The sequence below is a fragment of the Mandrillus leucophaeus genome, unplaced genomic scaffold (assembly GCF_000951045.1).
Source record: "Mandrillus leucophaeus isolate KB7577 unplaced genomic scaffold, Mleu.le_1.0 Scaffold800, whole genome shotgun sequence".
Taxonomy (NCBI): domain Eukaryota; kingdom Metazoa; phylum Chordata; class Mammalia; order Primates; family Cercopithecidae; genus Mandrillus; species Mandrillus leucophaeus.
This window is the reverse complement of record NW_012108698.1, coordinates 850,919-867,715: the sequence shown is the minus strand read 5'-3', so window position 1 is coordinate 867,715 and position 16,797 is coordinate 850,919. Positions and strand designations below refer to the sequence as shown.

General features: G+C 43.2%; 1 protein-coding gene across 1 annotated transcript in view; it reads left to right on the top strand.

Annotated features, from left to right (window-relative positions):
* Positions 1-16,797, top strand: part of CAP2 (CAP, adenylate cyclase-associated protein, 2 (yeast)) — a 157,807-nt gene that overhangs the window by 105,195 nt on the left and 35,815 nt on the right. Inside the window, exon 5 of the mRNA XM_011967584.1 lies at positions 2,153-2,258. Within this exon, the coding sequence (XP_011822974.1) occupies positions 2,153-2,258 (106 nt within the window). The remainder of the gene's footprint in view (positions 1-2,152; positions 2,259-16,797) is intronic.

Here is a 16,797-nt window from a genome sequence, read left to right as displayed (position 1 = left end):
ACTCCGTCTCAAAAAAAAAAAAAAAAAAAAAAAGAACTTGCCCATATAGACTTGGACTTCATCCATTGTTAAATTCTTTAATAGAAAATAACTGAATCAGACATGGTGGCTCATGCCTGTGATCCCAGCTCTTTGGGAGGCTGAGGAGGGAGGATAGCTTGAGTCCAGGAGTTCAAGACCAGCCTGGGCAACATAGTGAGACCCCCCCACCTCTACCAAAAAAATTTAAAAATTAGCTGGGCATGGTGGTGCACACCTGTAGTCCCAGCTACTTGGGAGGCTGAGGTGGGAGGATCACTTGAGCCCAGGAGGTTGAGGCTATAGCAAGCTATGATCTCACCTTTGCACTCCAGCCTGGGCAACAGAGCAAGACCCTGTCTCTAAAAAAAAAAAGAAAAGAAAGTATACTGAATGTCAACATGCTATTTCTATAATGTCTACAAACATACGTGTGTGTTATATGTACATACACATATAAACATAGACATATGTGTGTACATTTATATTGAAGTAATGTTCAAGCTCTAATAATAGCTATGTGTATACTGCTTCCTATGCACAAGGCACTGTACTAAGACCCTTACAAGACCCTACAGACTTAGGAAACTAACGAGAGAGACTGTTGGAGCTACACTTAGTTTTTGAGTTTTGACTGTGAAGGTGAGATAAAGCGACAATGAGATTTTTCATACATTTGATGAATATAATCAGTACATCTAAAAATGTAGAACAAAACCACACTCACATTTTTTCTATTTGTGGAGTGAATAATTATGACTTCGGTTCCCAATTTCACTCTTTCTAAATGGCATGCCTTAATACAATAGGATTCTAAACATGCTGGTGGTACTTTAGGGCTTTTCAAGGAAAACAAAATATGTCTAGAGACAAGTCATTATTACAAGAGCTTTAATAATAGAGATTTCCATTCGTGATTATCTTCAGATTAATGGCCCAGGAACATAATTAAATTTTTCTTAACTCAAATGTCATCATTTTTGCATTACCTTGACTTCCATAAGTGAGAAAATATTATGGGTAAAAATTCCCAAAAGGAAATGCAACTATTTTTACCTATCTATAAGTTTAATATTTTTAACAATTCTTTCAATCTTTTATGTTAATCCCGTTATAAAAGGTAAGCATTTTACTAGCCCTTGGTTCAGTAAAATAGAGATAAAAATACTGGTGATGCCCTGCCTGGTTTGTATTGTCATTCAAAATATTAAATTAAGGGAATTTCAATAAATGTCCCTTTAAAAGTAAGGGGTGTTACCTGTTTGTAAGAGATCAATTTTCTTCCTATACCAAAGTCTTTGTCAGTCATAACGACTAAAATTCTCCAATTTGATTACAGTTTTTGTTTTGTTTTTTTTTTTTTTGAGACTGAGTCTAGCTCTTGTCCCCCAGGCTGGAGTTCAATGGCGCGATATCCTCTCACGGCAACCTCCATCTACCGGGTTCAAGCGATTCTCCTGCCTCAGCATCCCAAGTAGCTGGGGGATTACAGGCGCGTGCCACCAGGCCCGGCTAATTTTTGTATTTGTAGTAGAGACGGGGTTTCACCATGTTGGCCACGCTGGTCTTGAACTCCTGACCTCGTGATCCAGCTGCCTCAGCCTCCCAAACTGCTGGGATTACAGGCGTGAGCCACTGCGCCTGGCCTGATTACACTTTTAACCAAATAATTCAACAGAATTATGAGAAAATGAACCCAATGCTGTTTTTCTTTTTTTTTCTTTTTAATACCATTCTCATTCCTGGGAGCGTATTGTCTCTCATTTTGCATCAGAAGCAGCGCAGAAAGAAACAGCCTCCGTGCTACGCCCCCGTCACATGAGTGCTGACAGGGACAGTGCGAGGACACCCTACTCAAGTCAGCTTAGCTCTGTCGGGTCCCCTCTCTGTGGTCCCTCTGCTCCATACCCGGAGCTCAGGGCATCCGGCCACCTGCCGCCTCCCCTCAGGAGAGTGCTGGGCCAGCTTCCTCCCAGGGTTCCCTTCTGAAGCGCTTCATGGTGACCGGGCTGCAAGGACAATTGCTTCAGGCTGCAGGGGCCCTAGTCACTAGATAACTATGTGCCCCGCAATCTTTTTAAAATTTTCTTTTAGATCCTAACTCTGCTTTCTTCCACTCTCTTTCACAACAAAGTGATTTGCGTCATGTGGATTGGGTGAAGTCCTATTTGAACATTTGGAGTGAGCTTCAAGCATACATCAAGGAACACCACACCACGGGCCTCACATGGAGCAAAACAGTGAGTACCTGGCCCTCCTCCACCCGTGTAAAAAAAGTCCATAACTATATATACACCCTGTGGCCCAGTAATCTCACACCTTAAAACTTACCTCAAGGAAAACATAAGATTAAATGTCCATGCAGAGGGCCAGGCGCGGTGGCTCAAGCCTGTAATCCCAGCACTTTGGGAGGCTGAGCTGGGCAGATCATTGAGGTCAGGAGTTCAAGACCAACCTGGCAAACATAGCAAAACGCTGTCTCTAGTAAAAATGTGAAAATTAGCCAGGCATGGTAATGCAAGTCTGTAATTCCAGCTACTCAGGAGGCTGAGACATGAGAATTGCTTGAACCCAGGAGGCAGAGGCTGCAGTAAGCCGAGATTGCACACTGCACTCCAGCCTAGGCGACAGAGCAAAACTCTGTCAAAAAAAAATGCCCATGTAGAAACTGTTTATGGAAATGTTATTTGTGGTAGGAGAAATTTCGGAACTGCCTACATAACATAGAAAAGAAAATGGCTAGCCGGGCGCGGTGGCTCACGCCTGTAATTCCAGCACTTTGGGAGGCCGAGGTGGGTGGATCACCAGAGGTCAGGAGTTAAAGACCAGCCTGGTCAACATGGTGAAACCCCATCTCTACTAAAAATACAAAAATTAGTTGGGTGTGATGGCGCATGCCTATAATCCCAGCTACTTGGGAGGCTGAGGCAGGAGAATCGCTTGAACCTGGGAGGCGGAGGTTGCAGTGCACCAAGATCATGCCACTGCACTCCAGCCTGGGCAACAGAGCAAGACTCTATCTCAAAATAATAATAATAATAATAATGTGTGATAGAAGTTGAAGGGAACAAGAAGGTTTGGAGACAGGTGTACACGGAAAGCTATGCAGCCATAAAACAGAACAAAAATCATGTCCTTTGCAGCAACGTGGAAGCCTCTAGAGACCATTCTCCTTTCCATTAGAAATTAATGTTACAGTGGACTTAGGGGACTTGAGGGAAAGGGTGGAAGGGGACTGAGGGATAAAAGACTACAAACTGGATACAGTGTACACTGCTCGATTGATGGGTGTACCAAAGTCTCACAAATTACCACTAAAGAACTTACTCATGTAACCAGGAATTAACGCGGGAACAGAAAGCCAAATACCACGTGTTACCACTTACAAGTGGAAGCTAATTAATGGGTACACATGGACATAAAGATGGGAACAACAGACACTGGGGACTACTAGAGATAGGATGGAGGGAGGAGTCCAAGGACTGAAAAATTACTTACTGGGTACCGTGCCCACTACCTGGGTGACGGGATCATTCACACCCCCAAACCTCAGCATCACACAACATACCCACGTAACAAACCTGCACATATATCCCCTGAACCTAAAGTAAAGGTTGAAATTACCCCCCCCCAAAAAAAAAAAAAGGAAGACAGATGTAATTTTAATGAGGAGGAATTATGATTAAAATGTCCTTTAAATGTTCTTAACTTCTGTTTTAGTGTTCTAAAGTGTATTGAATAGTATTTTTCAATACCTAGGTGATCCTAGGACTTTGGTATCTTAGTAGCAGCATAAGATCCCGGCCTGTGTCTGTTCCCACTTTAATTCCTATGTGAGATGTTGCACTGACCTTTGCCCCTTTCGACTTTCTCTCTTACATCCTCTCCCATGTTTCACCATGTGTTCCAGCAACCCCTCACTCCTTGTGGTATCCTGAACAAAGTCAGTGCTTGGATTGCACCAAATGAAACGGATGTTGTTTCAAAATTTACCAGACTCATATTGTGTAACCTTTATTGCAATGTCCTGAGCCTATATCCTGCTGTATAACCTAACTTCCCCCGGGGAAGTGCCCCTACCTCTTCTGCAAGGCTCACCTCACACATCACCTCTTTGAGAAACTTCCATTGATCTCCATCAGCTCCCCATCTGGGTTGGGTGGCTCTGCTCTCTGTCTGCCTCCTTTGTATCTTGAGTATACCTCAGTCATATCCTTGGCATATGGAATGGTGCTTTACTGTGTGCTTTGGGGACTCTCCCACTAGACTGGAAACTCATCTCTGTCTCCAGCCCCAGTGTAGTGCCTGGCACAGAGTAAGTTTACAGTAAATGGTTTGAACTAAACGATCAGTGAGGGGACTCTTAAGAGTGTTTCTTGCCCTTTTGAGTCTCTGCACTTGCTTCTCATGGAAACTCCTTTCCGTTAGAACTTAATGTTACGGTGGACTTAGGGGACTTGAGGGAAAGGGTGGGAGGGGGCTGAGGGATGAGAGACTACACATTGGGTACAGTGTACACTGCTCGGGTGATGGGTGCCCCAGAGTCTCACAAATTACCACTAAAGAACTTACTCATGTAACCAGACACCATCTCTTCCCCAAAAACTTATGGAAATCAGAATAAAATAAAGAAATTAATGTTAACTTGAATGAAACAGCTTCTTTGTGAATTCCATTCAGAGGTAAAACTCTCACTGTCCTGAAAGCAGTACCCCAGCACCTAACCCCAGCACCTAACCCTCAGTGCTGGATATCCCCGTCAGTATAGTAAGAAGGCTTCATGCTAAAGCAGAGTTTGTGGTTTTTCAAAAGAGTGTGGGGGCTTCTACATTTGTTTTCCAACACTTATACAAATGTTAACATTGACCCTTCAAGATCGATGTTTCTTTTTATATTCTACTTTGCCTATTTTCTCCATAGCACTGAAATGCACAGTGCAAGATACAACTAAGTGGGTTAATTTTTTTTCTGCGCACAACATTGTGACTTTTGAGAAGAGAGTTCAAAAACATGTGAAGGGTTTTAATAAGTAAGGGTATGTGTGGATATGGATGGGTGTTTATGTAGACTCATTGGAATTATTTTTTATCGATTTCCAATGAGATCGTGTTTTGTTGTAGAGCCATGCATCATAAGGAGAAAGTGTCACATCTTTGCCATGGAGATAGATCATTATTAGAGAATAGTAAAATGAAAATCAGGAGCCCTTGACTCTATTATTATTTCATGGTAGATAAATGCCAGAGGAATGAGAATCCATTTATGGAAAATAGTGTCAACAAATGCTAGCCTGTTAATTCTCTAATGATGCCCATGGAAAATGAATAGAAAATTACTTTTAAATGGTTTGAAAACCTTTAATGCAATGTACTAAGCTGAGTAATTGTGTTTATGAATATAAAAGTTGATTATTAATTACAGAAAAATATAAATGTAGTTGTTTTCCTTTGTTCTAAAGTGAATACTTATTTCATTATGTTCAAGCTTCATAAAACAATACTTTCTCTTACTATGTACCACACATTCGGATATTTTATTTTTTATTTCATTTTTTATAAAATTTTGGCTGAGACCCGATAAATTGATTTCATGACCCCACTAGTGAGTCACATCTCACATTTTTAAAAATGTGTTATAAGCTGGGTGTGGTGGCTCATGCTTGTAATCCCAGCACTTTGGAAGGCTGAGGCGGGTGGATCACCTGAGGTCAGGAGTTTGAGACTAGCCCGGCCAACGTAGCAAAACACCATCTCTACTAAAAATACAAAAATTAGTCAGGCATGGTGACGGACACCTGTAATCCCAGTTACTTGGGAGGCTGAGGCAGGAGAATTGCTTGAACCCGGGAGGCGGTGGTTGTAGCAAGCTGAGATCGTGCCACTGCACTTCAGTCTGGGCAGCAGAGCGAGACTTGGTCTCAAAATAAATAAATAAATAGTTATAAAACGTAAGTGTTACATTTATACAAAATAAATGTGATCCATAGAGCACATCAGGCATCATGGATTGCCATGACAGCTGTTATTTATGTTATAGATATTACGTGCTCACATAATATGCCAGGGGAAAATTCTATTCAAAATGGTAGAAGCAAAGCATCTGCTTCACTTCTTTAATGGAAGAGCAAAGTGATAAAGTTTTGGTCAGATATTAAAAATGACTAAAGATATTGTGTCAAGTCTTAAAACATATGCCTAGAAATATATTTCCTGATTTTTTGTCTTATTTTTCCAAGTTTTGGGCAGCTATTAAAAAATATATTATAACAATTATATTTTTGAATTTTAAAATTAAATTTCTTTTAAATTATTAAAAACTACTTAAAGATTCCAAAGCATAGTCCATAGCATCAATTAAACTAATTTCTCTTGTCTTACTATGGCCTGTCAACATTCCAGCAAAATGAAGAATAAACAGTTATAGCCAGAGTTGCAGCATTCTTGCAGAGAAGAGAAAGGACTACTAGAATCATCTGATTGAATGGTCTTTGGGAGGGGAAAATAAAACAAGATCATTTCATTCGTTTGCCCACTGATCACAACTCTGTAAAAACTACATATTTATAAAATGATAAATATCATGAAAGAACATAGAAAGATGTGGTATTGATGTTCATGGACACCACAGTATTCAGAGATTTTTTAAAATTTAATTTAATTTTTTTTTTTTTTTTTTTTTTTTGAGGCAAGGTGTCACCCAGGCTGGAATGCAGTGGCATGATCATGGCTCACTGCAACCTTGACCTCTTGAACTCTAATGATCCTCCTGCCTCAGCCTCCTAAGCAGCTGGGACTACAGGCCTGCACCACCACCCTTGGCTAATCTTTTTATTTTTTTGTAGAGACAGAGTTTTGCCATGTTGCCCAAGCTAGTCTCGAACTCAGCTCAAGGAATTTGCTCGCCTCGGCCTCACAAAGTGCTGGGATTACAGGCATGAGCCACCGCATCCAGCCCAGAGGTTTTTTTTTTTTAAAAAAAAAAACCCATTCCATCTTAACAGACACAGTCCATTGCACAAAACTCCTACTTGCACCATGAAAAGTTTATGATGACTTAACATCTCAAGTACTTTCAGTAATTGTTGTTTTTTTCTATTTTCAAATCGGATTTTGAGATTTGCACTCTATGGAGTTTTTAGTAACTGACAGCATGCTGTTTGAGACCTGGCCTGTCCAAGGGCACGTGACTCTACAAAATCATCCTTCCCTGAGTTAACAGTTGGAGCTGAAAGTCCCTGATCCCATCTCCTAACCTCTGCCTCCAGACCGCAGCTGTGTCAGGCAACTGCTGCCCTGTTCAGTTGTCAGGGTGAAATGCCAAACTTTGAGGCCAGTGGTTGGAAGAGAGTCTACGTGTGTGTGTGAGTGTGCCGGGGTGGGGTGGGGGTGAGTTGGGTGGGAGGAAGCAGCTGTGGAGCAATCTGTCTGGAATGTCTTCTTACATTTACCGTAATAAATGGAACGTTGTCATTTCTATGAGCTTTTTTCCAACATGAAGGCAGCTGTCAGCTAGAAAGACCCCACACCAGAAGCTACTTGCCGTTTTCAGTTAGTTTCATCCTTGCAACTGGACCTCTTTTTCTTATGAGTTTGTGTCATGTCCTCAGTGCTAAGTTTCAAATGCACTTTGTTGAATAAATTGATCTTTTGGCACAAACCCAATAGCAACACTGTTACTTAGGATCCCTCGCAGTTGGTCAGATCTGTAATATTCCGTGGCAGTTCCTTCAAATCAGTTAACTAAAGCCGAAAGACTAAGGCCTGGTCTTTACACTTACAATTACTGAAATAATTGATTTTTTTCCTACAAAACTGTTCATTTCTGTGAATCTATAATTACAGACAATTATTCTGTTCTAAAAAAGTTCTGTTCAAAAAATTCTGCTCAGAAAAACGTCATGTAAAGAATTCTATGAGTAGAATAAATATGATTATTTTATTAACTTTCGGATGTTAAACTTGTTGACATATTTCTGTCCTTTCCTGTATTTTTGCATTACTTTAGCTTTGGGAACAACTAGAATATAATTATTTGTAGAGTAGAATAAAGCTGCACATGGATAAATGCATATACAGTGTTAGGTAATAGTGATGTAGTTCTATTTTTGTTGTTGTTGTTACTGCTTTTTGTTTTGTTGTTTTGTTTTGATACAGGGTTTCCCTCTGATGCCCAGGCTGGAGTACAGTGGCACGATTGCAGCTCACTGCAGCCTTGACCTCCTGGACTCAAGAGGTCCTCCTGCCTCAGCCTCCTAAGTAGCTGAGACCACAGGCGTGCACCAACATGCCCGGCTAATTTTTATATTTTTTTTGTAGAGATGTGATTTCACCATGTTGCCCAGGCTCGTCTCAAACTCCTGGGCTCAAGTGATCCGCCTGTCTTGGTCTCCCTAAGTGCTAGGATGATAAGCATGAGCCACTGCACCCAGCCAATGTAATTCTTAATAATACAGGTTTTAAAAATCCATCCTATACACTATCATCCATCCTAGCCTCTCCTGAACCTCCAGGAAAATGCAAGTAGTTGGGGGCGGTTACAATTATAGACAAGGTGGTGTTTCATGTTTTCCAAAGCAGAACACTTTAGGATCACTTATTTTCCTCTAGTTAGGTGTTTCTTTTCTTTCTGTTTCTTGGTGTCAAGGCCAAATGGTCTGTTAACAAAGCGAAACTTTAATAGCTTACTTTTGATCAAATTAAAACTCAGCCAGAGGGTATCCTGACTTCTTATAAATAATGTAGACTCCATGGCATGTCATTAAATATGAATATGTATGCCTTGTATGTTTTCAAGTCTTCAGGCCTCTCTGCCTTCCTCTTGCTGTTTACAAGAGAAAACTGTCCTGAAGCTTTTATATCCAAATGTTCATTTAGAACTTGTGCCAAACCCACACCTTAGGGCGATTAATCAAAGTGAATGGGCAGAGTCTTAGATGATGTGTTGGTTGTCCGATGACAAAGCTCACTATTCTTCTCTATGGCTCTTCCCCCGGAGTGACTCTGGCCAGTGCACCTGACCACAGCTGCTTCGTTCTACTTAGTTAAGTTTGGGCTTCTAGGTCCTTTTTGGGGCTCTGGGTGGCCAGTTACTTTCATTCTCCTATGGAAGGGTTCCACATTGCTCAGCAGGGGTTAGAATGTCATCAACTAACGAAGGAGCCTCAAATGCCCAAATAGATAATAAAGTTAGGTTGGAAGTGGCTGTGAGTTCAGCTTGACAAGAGACCACATAATTAAACCAATATGGCTTAAGCATCTACTGTGAACCGAGTTCTGGGCAAGGGGCTAAGAATACAAAGATGGATAGATGGCATTGTGGACACAATTCCTGTCCACGGAAATGCACGTTCTAGCTGAAGAAGATAAGCAATGCACCATAATAGAATGGGGGAGCAGCGTGCTAGGGAAACACACAAGGCATGACGCTTGCATATACCAGGACAACGTGGAAGGCATGGCCCATCCTGTAGTGCAGCGTGGTTCTGGGGCCAACAGCAACCTGGGCACTTGTTAGAAAGTTCAAGCCCCTTGACCGGATGCGGTAGCTCACGCCTGTAATCCCAGCACTGCAGGAGGCTGAGGCGGGTGGATCACCTAAGGTCGGGAGTTTGAGACCAGTGTGGCCAACATGGTGAAAACCTGTCTCTACTAAAAATACAAAAATTAGCTGGGCGTGGTAGTGCAGACCTGTAATCCTAGCTACTCAGGAGGCTGAGGCAGGAGAATCGCTTGAACCTGGGAGGCAGAGTTTGCAGTGAGCCGGGATTGCACCACTGCACTCTAGCCTGGGTGACAAAGCAAGGCTCTGTCTCAAAAAAAAAAAAAAAAAAAAAGGAAATCTCAGGCTCTCGGGCCCCACCTCAGTCCTCCCGAATCAAAACCTACTTTTCAACAGGATTCCCAGGTAATTTATATGCATAGTGAAGTTTGGAAAGCACTGCTCTGCTGTATTTAAGTTGGGCCAAAGGAATTGTCATAGGGAAATCATTCACTTTTACGTGTTCATTTATTTAGTAATTCACTTCCTTGGTAACTATTTATTGGCTGCTTACCATGTGCCAAGCACACACCAGGCATTATATGTATACTACGGTTCTTCCGTGAAGCAGCAGGGATTTTATTATGGTGCATCAATAAATAACAACAATACAAAGCTAGGTTGGAACATAAGCCTTGTGAATTAGACTCCTTCCCGGGTGGACAGGAAGAGCCACAAGAGGGTTGACACTTGATTTGGATTTTGAGGGCGAGCAGGAGTTCCCTAGGCAAACAGTAAAGGGAAGGGCAGTTTTGGAGCAGAGAATTCAGCATGTGTACGTAAGACACGAATGGTGTACTTTGAGAGAAGAGCTGGTGGTTTCGCAGAGCTGAATGTGGCAAAAGGTGAGGCCAGAAAGGCAGGTTGGGGCCAGATGGTGAAATCCTTATGCATCATGCTGAGAAGGTGGGGCCCTGTGGTGTTTGAAGTTGTTTCCTTTGCCATAGGTTTTGTTGTTTGTTTTTTGGTTTTGAGACAGAGTCTCACTCCGTCGCCAGGCTGGAGTGCACTGGCACCATCTCGGCTCACTGCAACCTCCACATCCCGGGTTCAGGTGATTCTCCTCCCTCAGCCTCCTGAGTAGCTGGGATTGCAGCCATATGCCACCATGCCTGGCTAATACCTCAGGTGATCCACCCACCTCGGCCTCCCAAAGTGCTGGGATTACAGGCGTGAGCCACCGCACCCGGCCTGCATGGGTTCTTCAGCAGAAAGCAACACACTGTGAAAAATGACTTATGAACTGCATAAGATAGATGGAGAGGGGAAGAGATTAGAGGCCCTGATACATGTTGGGAGACTTTAGCGGATAGCTGGAGGGTGAGGTAGTTATTATGTGACCTAGAGTGTGACAATGGCAATGCAAAGAGATGGCGTGGCCACTGAGTTGGAGGACAAGGGACATAAAATCTAACACAAAATTTCCAATCTGGAAGTCTGGGAGGGAATCGTGGTAATATAAAAATAGGGAAATCACAAGGAGGAGCCGGTAGAGAAGGAAGAAAAATCTTCACCTGGGGTTTAGCCGCGTTGTGTTTGAGGTGTGGGAGGTATAGGAGAGGTGTCCAGACACGTGTAGTCAGGAGGTGAGATTCAGATCTAGAATTCACTGAAGGGGGAGACCCAGATGTACGTGTTGGGAGTCATCTACCTAGAAATGACCAGCAGATAAATAAGATGGTTAAAAGAGAGAGAGTGAGATCAAGGATAAAACCTTGGAAAACACCATTATTTCAAGAATGGGGTAAACGAATCAAGGAGACAAGAGCTAGGAGAACTAGAAGAATGGAGGGTCTTCCCATTCCATTTCATTTATCACAGTGACAGTGTTCATGTGTCCGGCTCCTAGAATCCCCTTCCTCTTTCTTCCTTACGTCAAATCCTGTCCATCCTTCCAGGTCTACTGAAACAGCCCTCACTCAAGAAGCTTCTCTGGGCTGGGCGCGGTGGCTCATGCCTGTAATCCCAGCACCTTTGGGAGGGCACACAAAGCTATAGGAAAAATAGGCTGGCCAGTGATACCAACTGTAGTAAGCTGTGGTGAAAAGGATTGGACAAAGGCTGTCATCAGCCATGATTACCATGTTATTAGTAACCAAGAGCAGTTTCTGGAGGACTGGAGGCAGATGCAGTTTTCCAGAACTAAGGAGTAAGAAGTTTTTGTAATCAAAGTACTTTGGGAGGTTGAGGCGGTTGGATCACAAGGTCAAGAGATCAAGACCATCCTGGCCAACATGGTGAAACCCCGTCTCTACTAAAAATACAAAAATTAGCTGGGCGTGGTGGCGCATGCCTGTAGTCCCAGCTCCTTGGAGGCTGAGGCAGGAGAATGGCTTGAACCCAGGAGGCAGAAGTTGCAGTGAGCCGAGATCGCACCACTGCACTCCAGTCTGGTGACAGAGGGAGACTCTGTCTCAAAAAAGAAAAAATAAAAAGGAGTAAGAAGTTTCCCTGTAATGATCTCTTGATTATTTCTGGACCAGTTGTCTAATTTGATGGATTATTTCTTATGGCTTCAATTTCTGCCTTTTGAAATTTGGGGTATTTGTGAATTTTCATTTTAATCTGTGCTATATCTTCAATAGAATAAGTTTAGGTGAAAAAGAGTCAAATATTTCCAATTTCACACACAGTCATTAAGAGCTGTACTGTGACGCTCTAAGTAAATGTGTTTTTTATGTGTGTGTGTGTGTGTGTGTATATATATATATATTTTTTTTTTTATTTGAGACAGAGTCTCGCACTATCACCCAGGCTGGAGTGCAATGGTGCGATCTCAGCTCACTGCAACCTCTGCCTCCCAGGTTCAAGCAATTCTCCTGCCACAGCCTCCGGAGTAGCTGGGATTACAGGCGCCCACCACCACGCCTGGCTAATTTTTTGCATTTTTAGTAGAGATGGGATTTCACTATGTTGGCCAGGCTGGTCTGGAACTCCTGACCTCGTGATTTGCCCGCCTCGGCTTCCCAAAGTCCTGGGATTACAGGCGTGAGCCACTGCACCAGGCCATAAATGTGTTATGTTTAGAACTGTTTTTATTATCTCATAAATACCTTTGAGTTTTAGTATCAGTTGATAATGATGCAGGGAAGGTCAACCCCAAAAGTGAGGCTTAGCCGAGAGGGTTCTTGGTGTCGCCAGGCAAGAATTCAAGGGTGAGCCAGCGATGTTAGACGGCAGCTTCCATGGCAGCAGCAGTGTGCAGCAGCAGCAGAGGAACCAAAGGAACTGTGCCCAGAGTAGCAGCTCAGTGACCATTCTGCCATCATATTTATACTCACTTTTAATTATATGCAGATTAAGGGATGGGTTATTCAGAAAGTTCTAGAAAAGAGCTGATAACTTCCAGGTCATTGCTATGGAAAGGGGTAGTTAGTAACTTCCAGGTGTTGCCATGGCAGTGGTCAACTGACATGGCCCTGGTGGGCATGTCTTCTGGAGAGCTGCTTTCACCCGTTTCCCCCATTGCAGCAAGTCTTCAGTCTGGTTTGGCATTCAAGCCCTGCCCATCCCCAGTCAAGGCCTGCCTCATACCTCAATAAGAATCCATAAATATTTTAGAGTATTTTTTTTTTTTGAGATGGAGTTTTACTCTTGTCACCCAGGCTAGAGTGTAGTGATAGCATGATCTCAGCTCACTGCAACCTCTGCTTCCCGTGTTCAAGCAATTCTCCTGCCTCAGCCTCCCTAGTAGCTGAGATTACAGGTGCGCACCACCATGCCTGGCTAATTTTTGTGCTTCTTTTTTAATAGAAATGGGGTTTCACCATTTGGCCAGGCTGGTCTCAAAATCCTGACCTCAGGTGATCCTCCCACCTTGGCCTCCGAAAGTGCTGGGATTACAGGCATGAGCCACCGCGCCTGGCCATTTTAGAGTATTTAAATCTCTCTGTCCATCAATCAAAATAGTAGTAGCTTTTAAAGCTGCCTACTTTAATGGTCAATATTATTTTATTTACCAGAACTTTTTCATAACCAAGAATTCAAAACTCTCTATACCTAAGGGCTAGCAAGTTAATATACATTTCTAATTTATTTAAACCATCATCCTGGGAAAAATTGTTCATATAAAATTCCTTAATTCATGGTGTTGAAGGCAGTGGTGCAACTGAGTGCGTCCTGTTGCCCATTCTTTCCTCCAATCCCTCTTAGGAACATCAGAAGGTGGTGGTTTCGTGGGGCAGGCAGAGATGCTTCCCAGAGCAAAATGGGGTCATTGGGTATGAGGAGACCTTGAGTGACCCCAGCTGCCAGCACCCCGTATTGTTATTTGTCAGTGAGATGCCACACTCTGCGTCTAACTGCCCAGCCTTTGCTCCCCAGTCCGCCCCCACTTCCCGAGATGGAGCCTCCCAGCGGTCACTGCCACAGCTGAGTGATTTGCTCCATCTCGATGTCCCTCCCAAGCCTGGAGTAAGAAAGGGCAACAGCAGATGAAGCCCTTGGCTCATCTCTTTGGGGTCATTCAGGAGTGGCAAATAATCTTTCTTCATCAATGAATTTTATCTTGTCACATGGCCAGACTCCACTGAGACCCTCTTCCGAGTGGGATCAATTCGAGTAATACTCTTTTCAGTTCAAAGGAGCAGAGTATAAAGGCATAAGTGAGTATTTGGTGCACATGTTTTCGTAAACAGGTCTGAAGGCAACCAAAAAGACATTTTTCTGAGTGGTAGTTGTTTCATGAAAGAAGTCTGTAGCATCCGAAGATCATGCTTTGAAAGATGACGCTGATGTGGATCTGTAAGTTCTTATGTGATTGTTAACAATTCCATTTCATTTATCATAATGACAGTGTTCATGTCCCCAGCTCCTAGAATCCCCTTCCTCTTTCTTCCTTACATCAAATCCTGTCCATCCTTCAAGGTCTACTGAAACAGTCCTCACTCAAGAAGCTTCTCTGGGCTGGGCGCGGTGGCTCATGCCTGTAATCCCAGCACCTTTGGGAGGCCGAGTCAGGTGGATCACTTGAGGCCAGGAGTTTCAGACCAGCCTGGCCAACATGATGAAACCCCGTCACGAAACCCCGTCTCTACTAAAAATAGGAAAATTAGGCAGGCGCCGTGGCACATGCCTGTAATCCCAGTTACTCGGGAGCCTGAGGCACAGAATCACTTGAACCTGGGAGATGGAGGCTGCAGTGAGCGTAGATCACACACTGCACTCCTGCACTCCAGCCTGGGTGACAGAGGGAGACTCCATCTCAAAAAAAAAAAAAAAAAAAAGAAGCAGCAGCAGCTTCTCTAACCTCTGCTTATCACCATGTCCGCCACAAGCTGGAAGTTATCCTTCCGTCCTCAACAGCTGCATACCACTTCTTATACTCTCCATTTCTTTTGTGATGCTTAGCATTTCCTACCTTATACAGCAGTTGTTTTCTCATTCAGTAACATGTTTATGAAGCACTTACCATGTTTCAGGCACTGTGCCACATTGAAACATGGAATTCCCTCCTAAGAGAGTTCTTAAAACCCTACAAAAGGAGGAAAGACACATTTTGGTTGAGGCTTGAAGGCTGTGTTTTCCAGATAGTCAACTGGGCAAGAGCCTTCCAAACTAAGCACACCCTGAGCAAAGACTCACAGACTGGGAGCCAAGTGCCTGCCACGTCTGGGAACACAGAAGTGTCCTGTCTTCCTAAGCTATCAGCTCATTGAATGCAGGCTCCATTTCCAATTCAGCCTGGGATCAGTAGCAGTGACTGGTACCCTGGTACTGGGACAGCAGTGACTTGAAAACAGATAGGATTCAAACACATTTGCTAAATCAACTGTATTCATTTGTCATCATAATGAAATTTCCAAAGCGTTAGTCCATTAACTATAGATGGTGTCTGTTTTTCAAAAGCTACATAAAAATGTGTCTTTTATTTTTATTTTTATTTTTATTTTGACGGAGCTTTGCTGTGTCGCCCAGCCTGGAGTGCAGTGGTGTGATCTCAGCTCACTGCAACCACCACCTTTCAGGTTCAAGCTATTCTCCTGCCTCAGCCTCAAGAGCAGCTAGGATTACAGGCATGAGCCACCACACCCAGCTAATTTTTATATTTTTAGTAGAGACAGGGTTTCACTATGTTAGCCAGGCTGGTCTCAAACTCCTGACCTCAGGTGATCCGACCTTCTCTGCCTCCCAAAGTGCTGGAATTACAGGCGTGAGCCACCGCATCCAGCCAAAATGTGTCTTTTCTTTTGTCCAGTGATAGGAATGGAATGGACAATGTATTTTATTACAGGAACACCCATCGGCTGCCCACACCTCCTCTGCTGCTGTTCCTTGTCACTCACTGCCTTTCATTCTCAGTTGCTATAAACTCAGGAAACACAAGGTGATATTAACTTAAGCAAAAACTATTTTCTTAAAAAGGGAAATGGGGGAAGGTGCAGATTATCTTCTAAAGGTAAAACAAACCCTTCATAAAATAGAACACACAGGCTGGGCGCAGGGGCTCACGGCTGTAATTCCAACACTTTGGGAGGCTGAGGTGGGCAGATCCCCTGAGGTTAGGAATTCAAGGCCAGCCTGGCCAACATGGTGAAACTCTGTCTCTACTAAAAATACAAAATTAACTGGGCATGATGGCACATGCCTGTAGTCCCAGCTACCTGGGAGACGGAGGCAGGAGAATCGCTGGAACCCAGGAGGCGGAGATTGCAGTGAGCTGAGATCATGCCACTGCACTCCAGCCTAGGTGACAGAGCAAGACTCTGTCTCAAAAAAAACATAGAACACACAAGCAAGCCCTGGCCATGGTTTATTGGTCCAGTCTGCACCCTTGATGCAAAGTGAGCATCCCTAAATAAACAAAATGCATATATAATATGGAGCCAAAGGTAACTGATCCTTCTAACAGCTATTATTTTGCCTTAACCCTCACCTCTACTATCTACTAAGTATGGATAATTGGAGAAAGTACAGTTGTTTCTGTATTCCCCTGAAATCTGAAAGAAAAAAACCCCGAATTTAGTGGTAGTTCAGACTTAGGCCCTTCTGGCCAAATGGAGTAGCTGTCCAGCTAATTCAAGCCACATGTCCCTCTTGGTCTTTATATAACTGTTGGCCCTCTAGAGTTTGTTTCTTTGATGAGTATACTTTGCTATCTTTAACCCTGGAAAGTTTTCCCATGGAAAATTTAATTTTATCTTTCCTTTTTTATGAGAAATTGTATTCTCAAGCTGGCAGACAAGAAGGAAAGAAATCTGGAAATTCCAGATTTGATCTAAATATCAGCAAAGCCAAACTAAT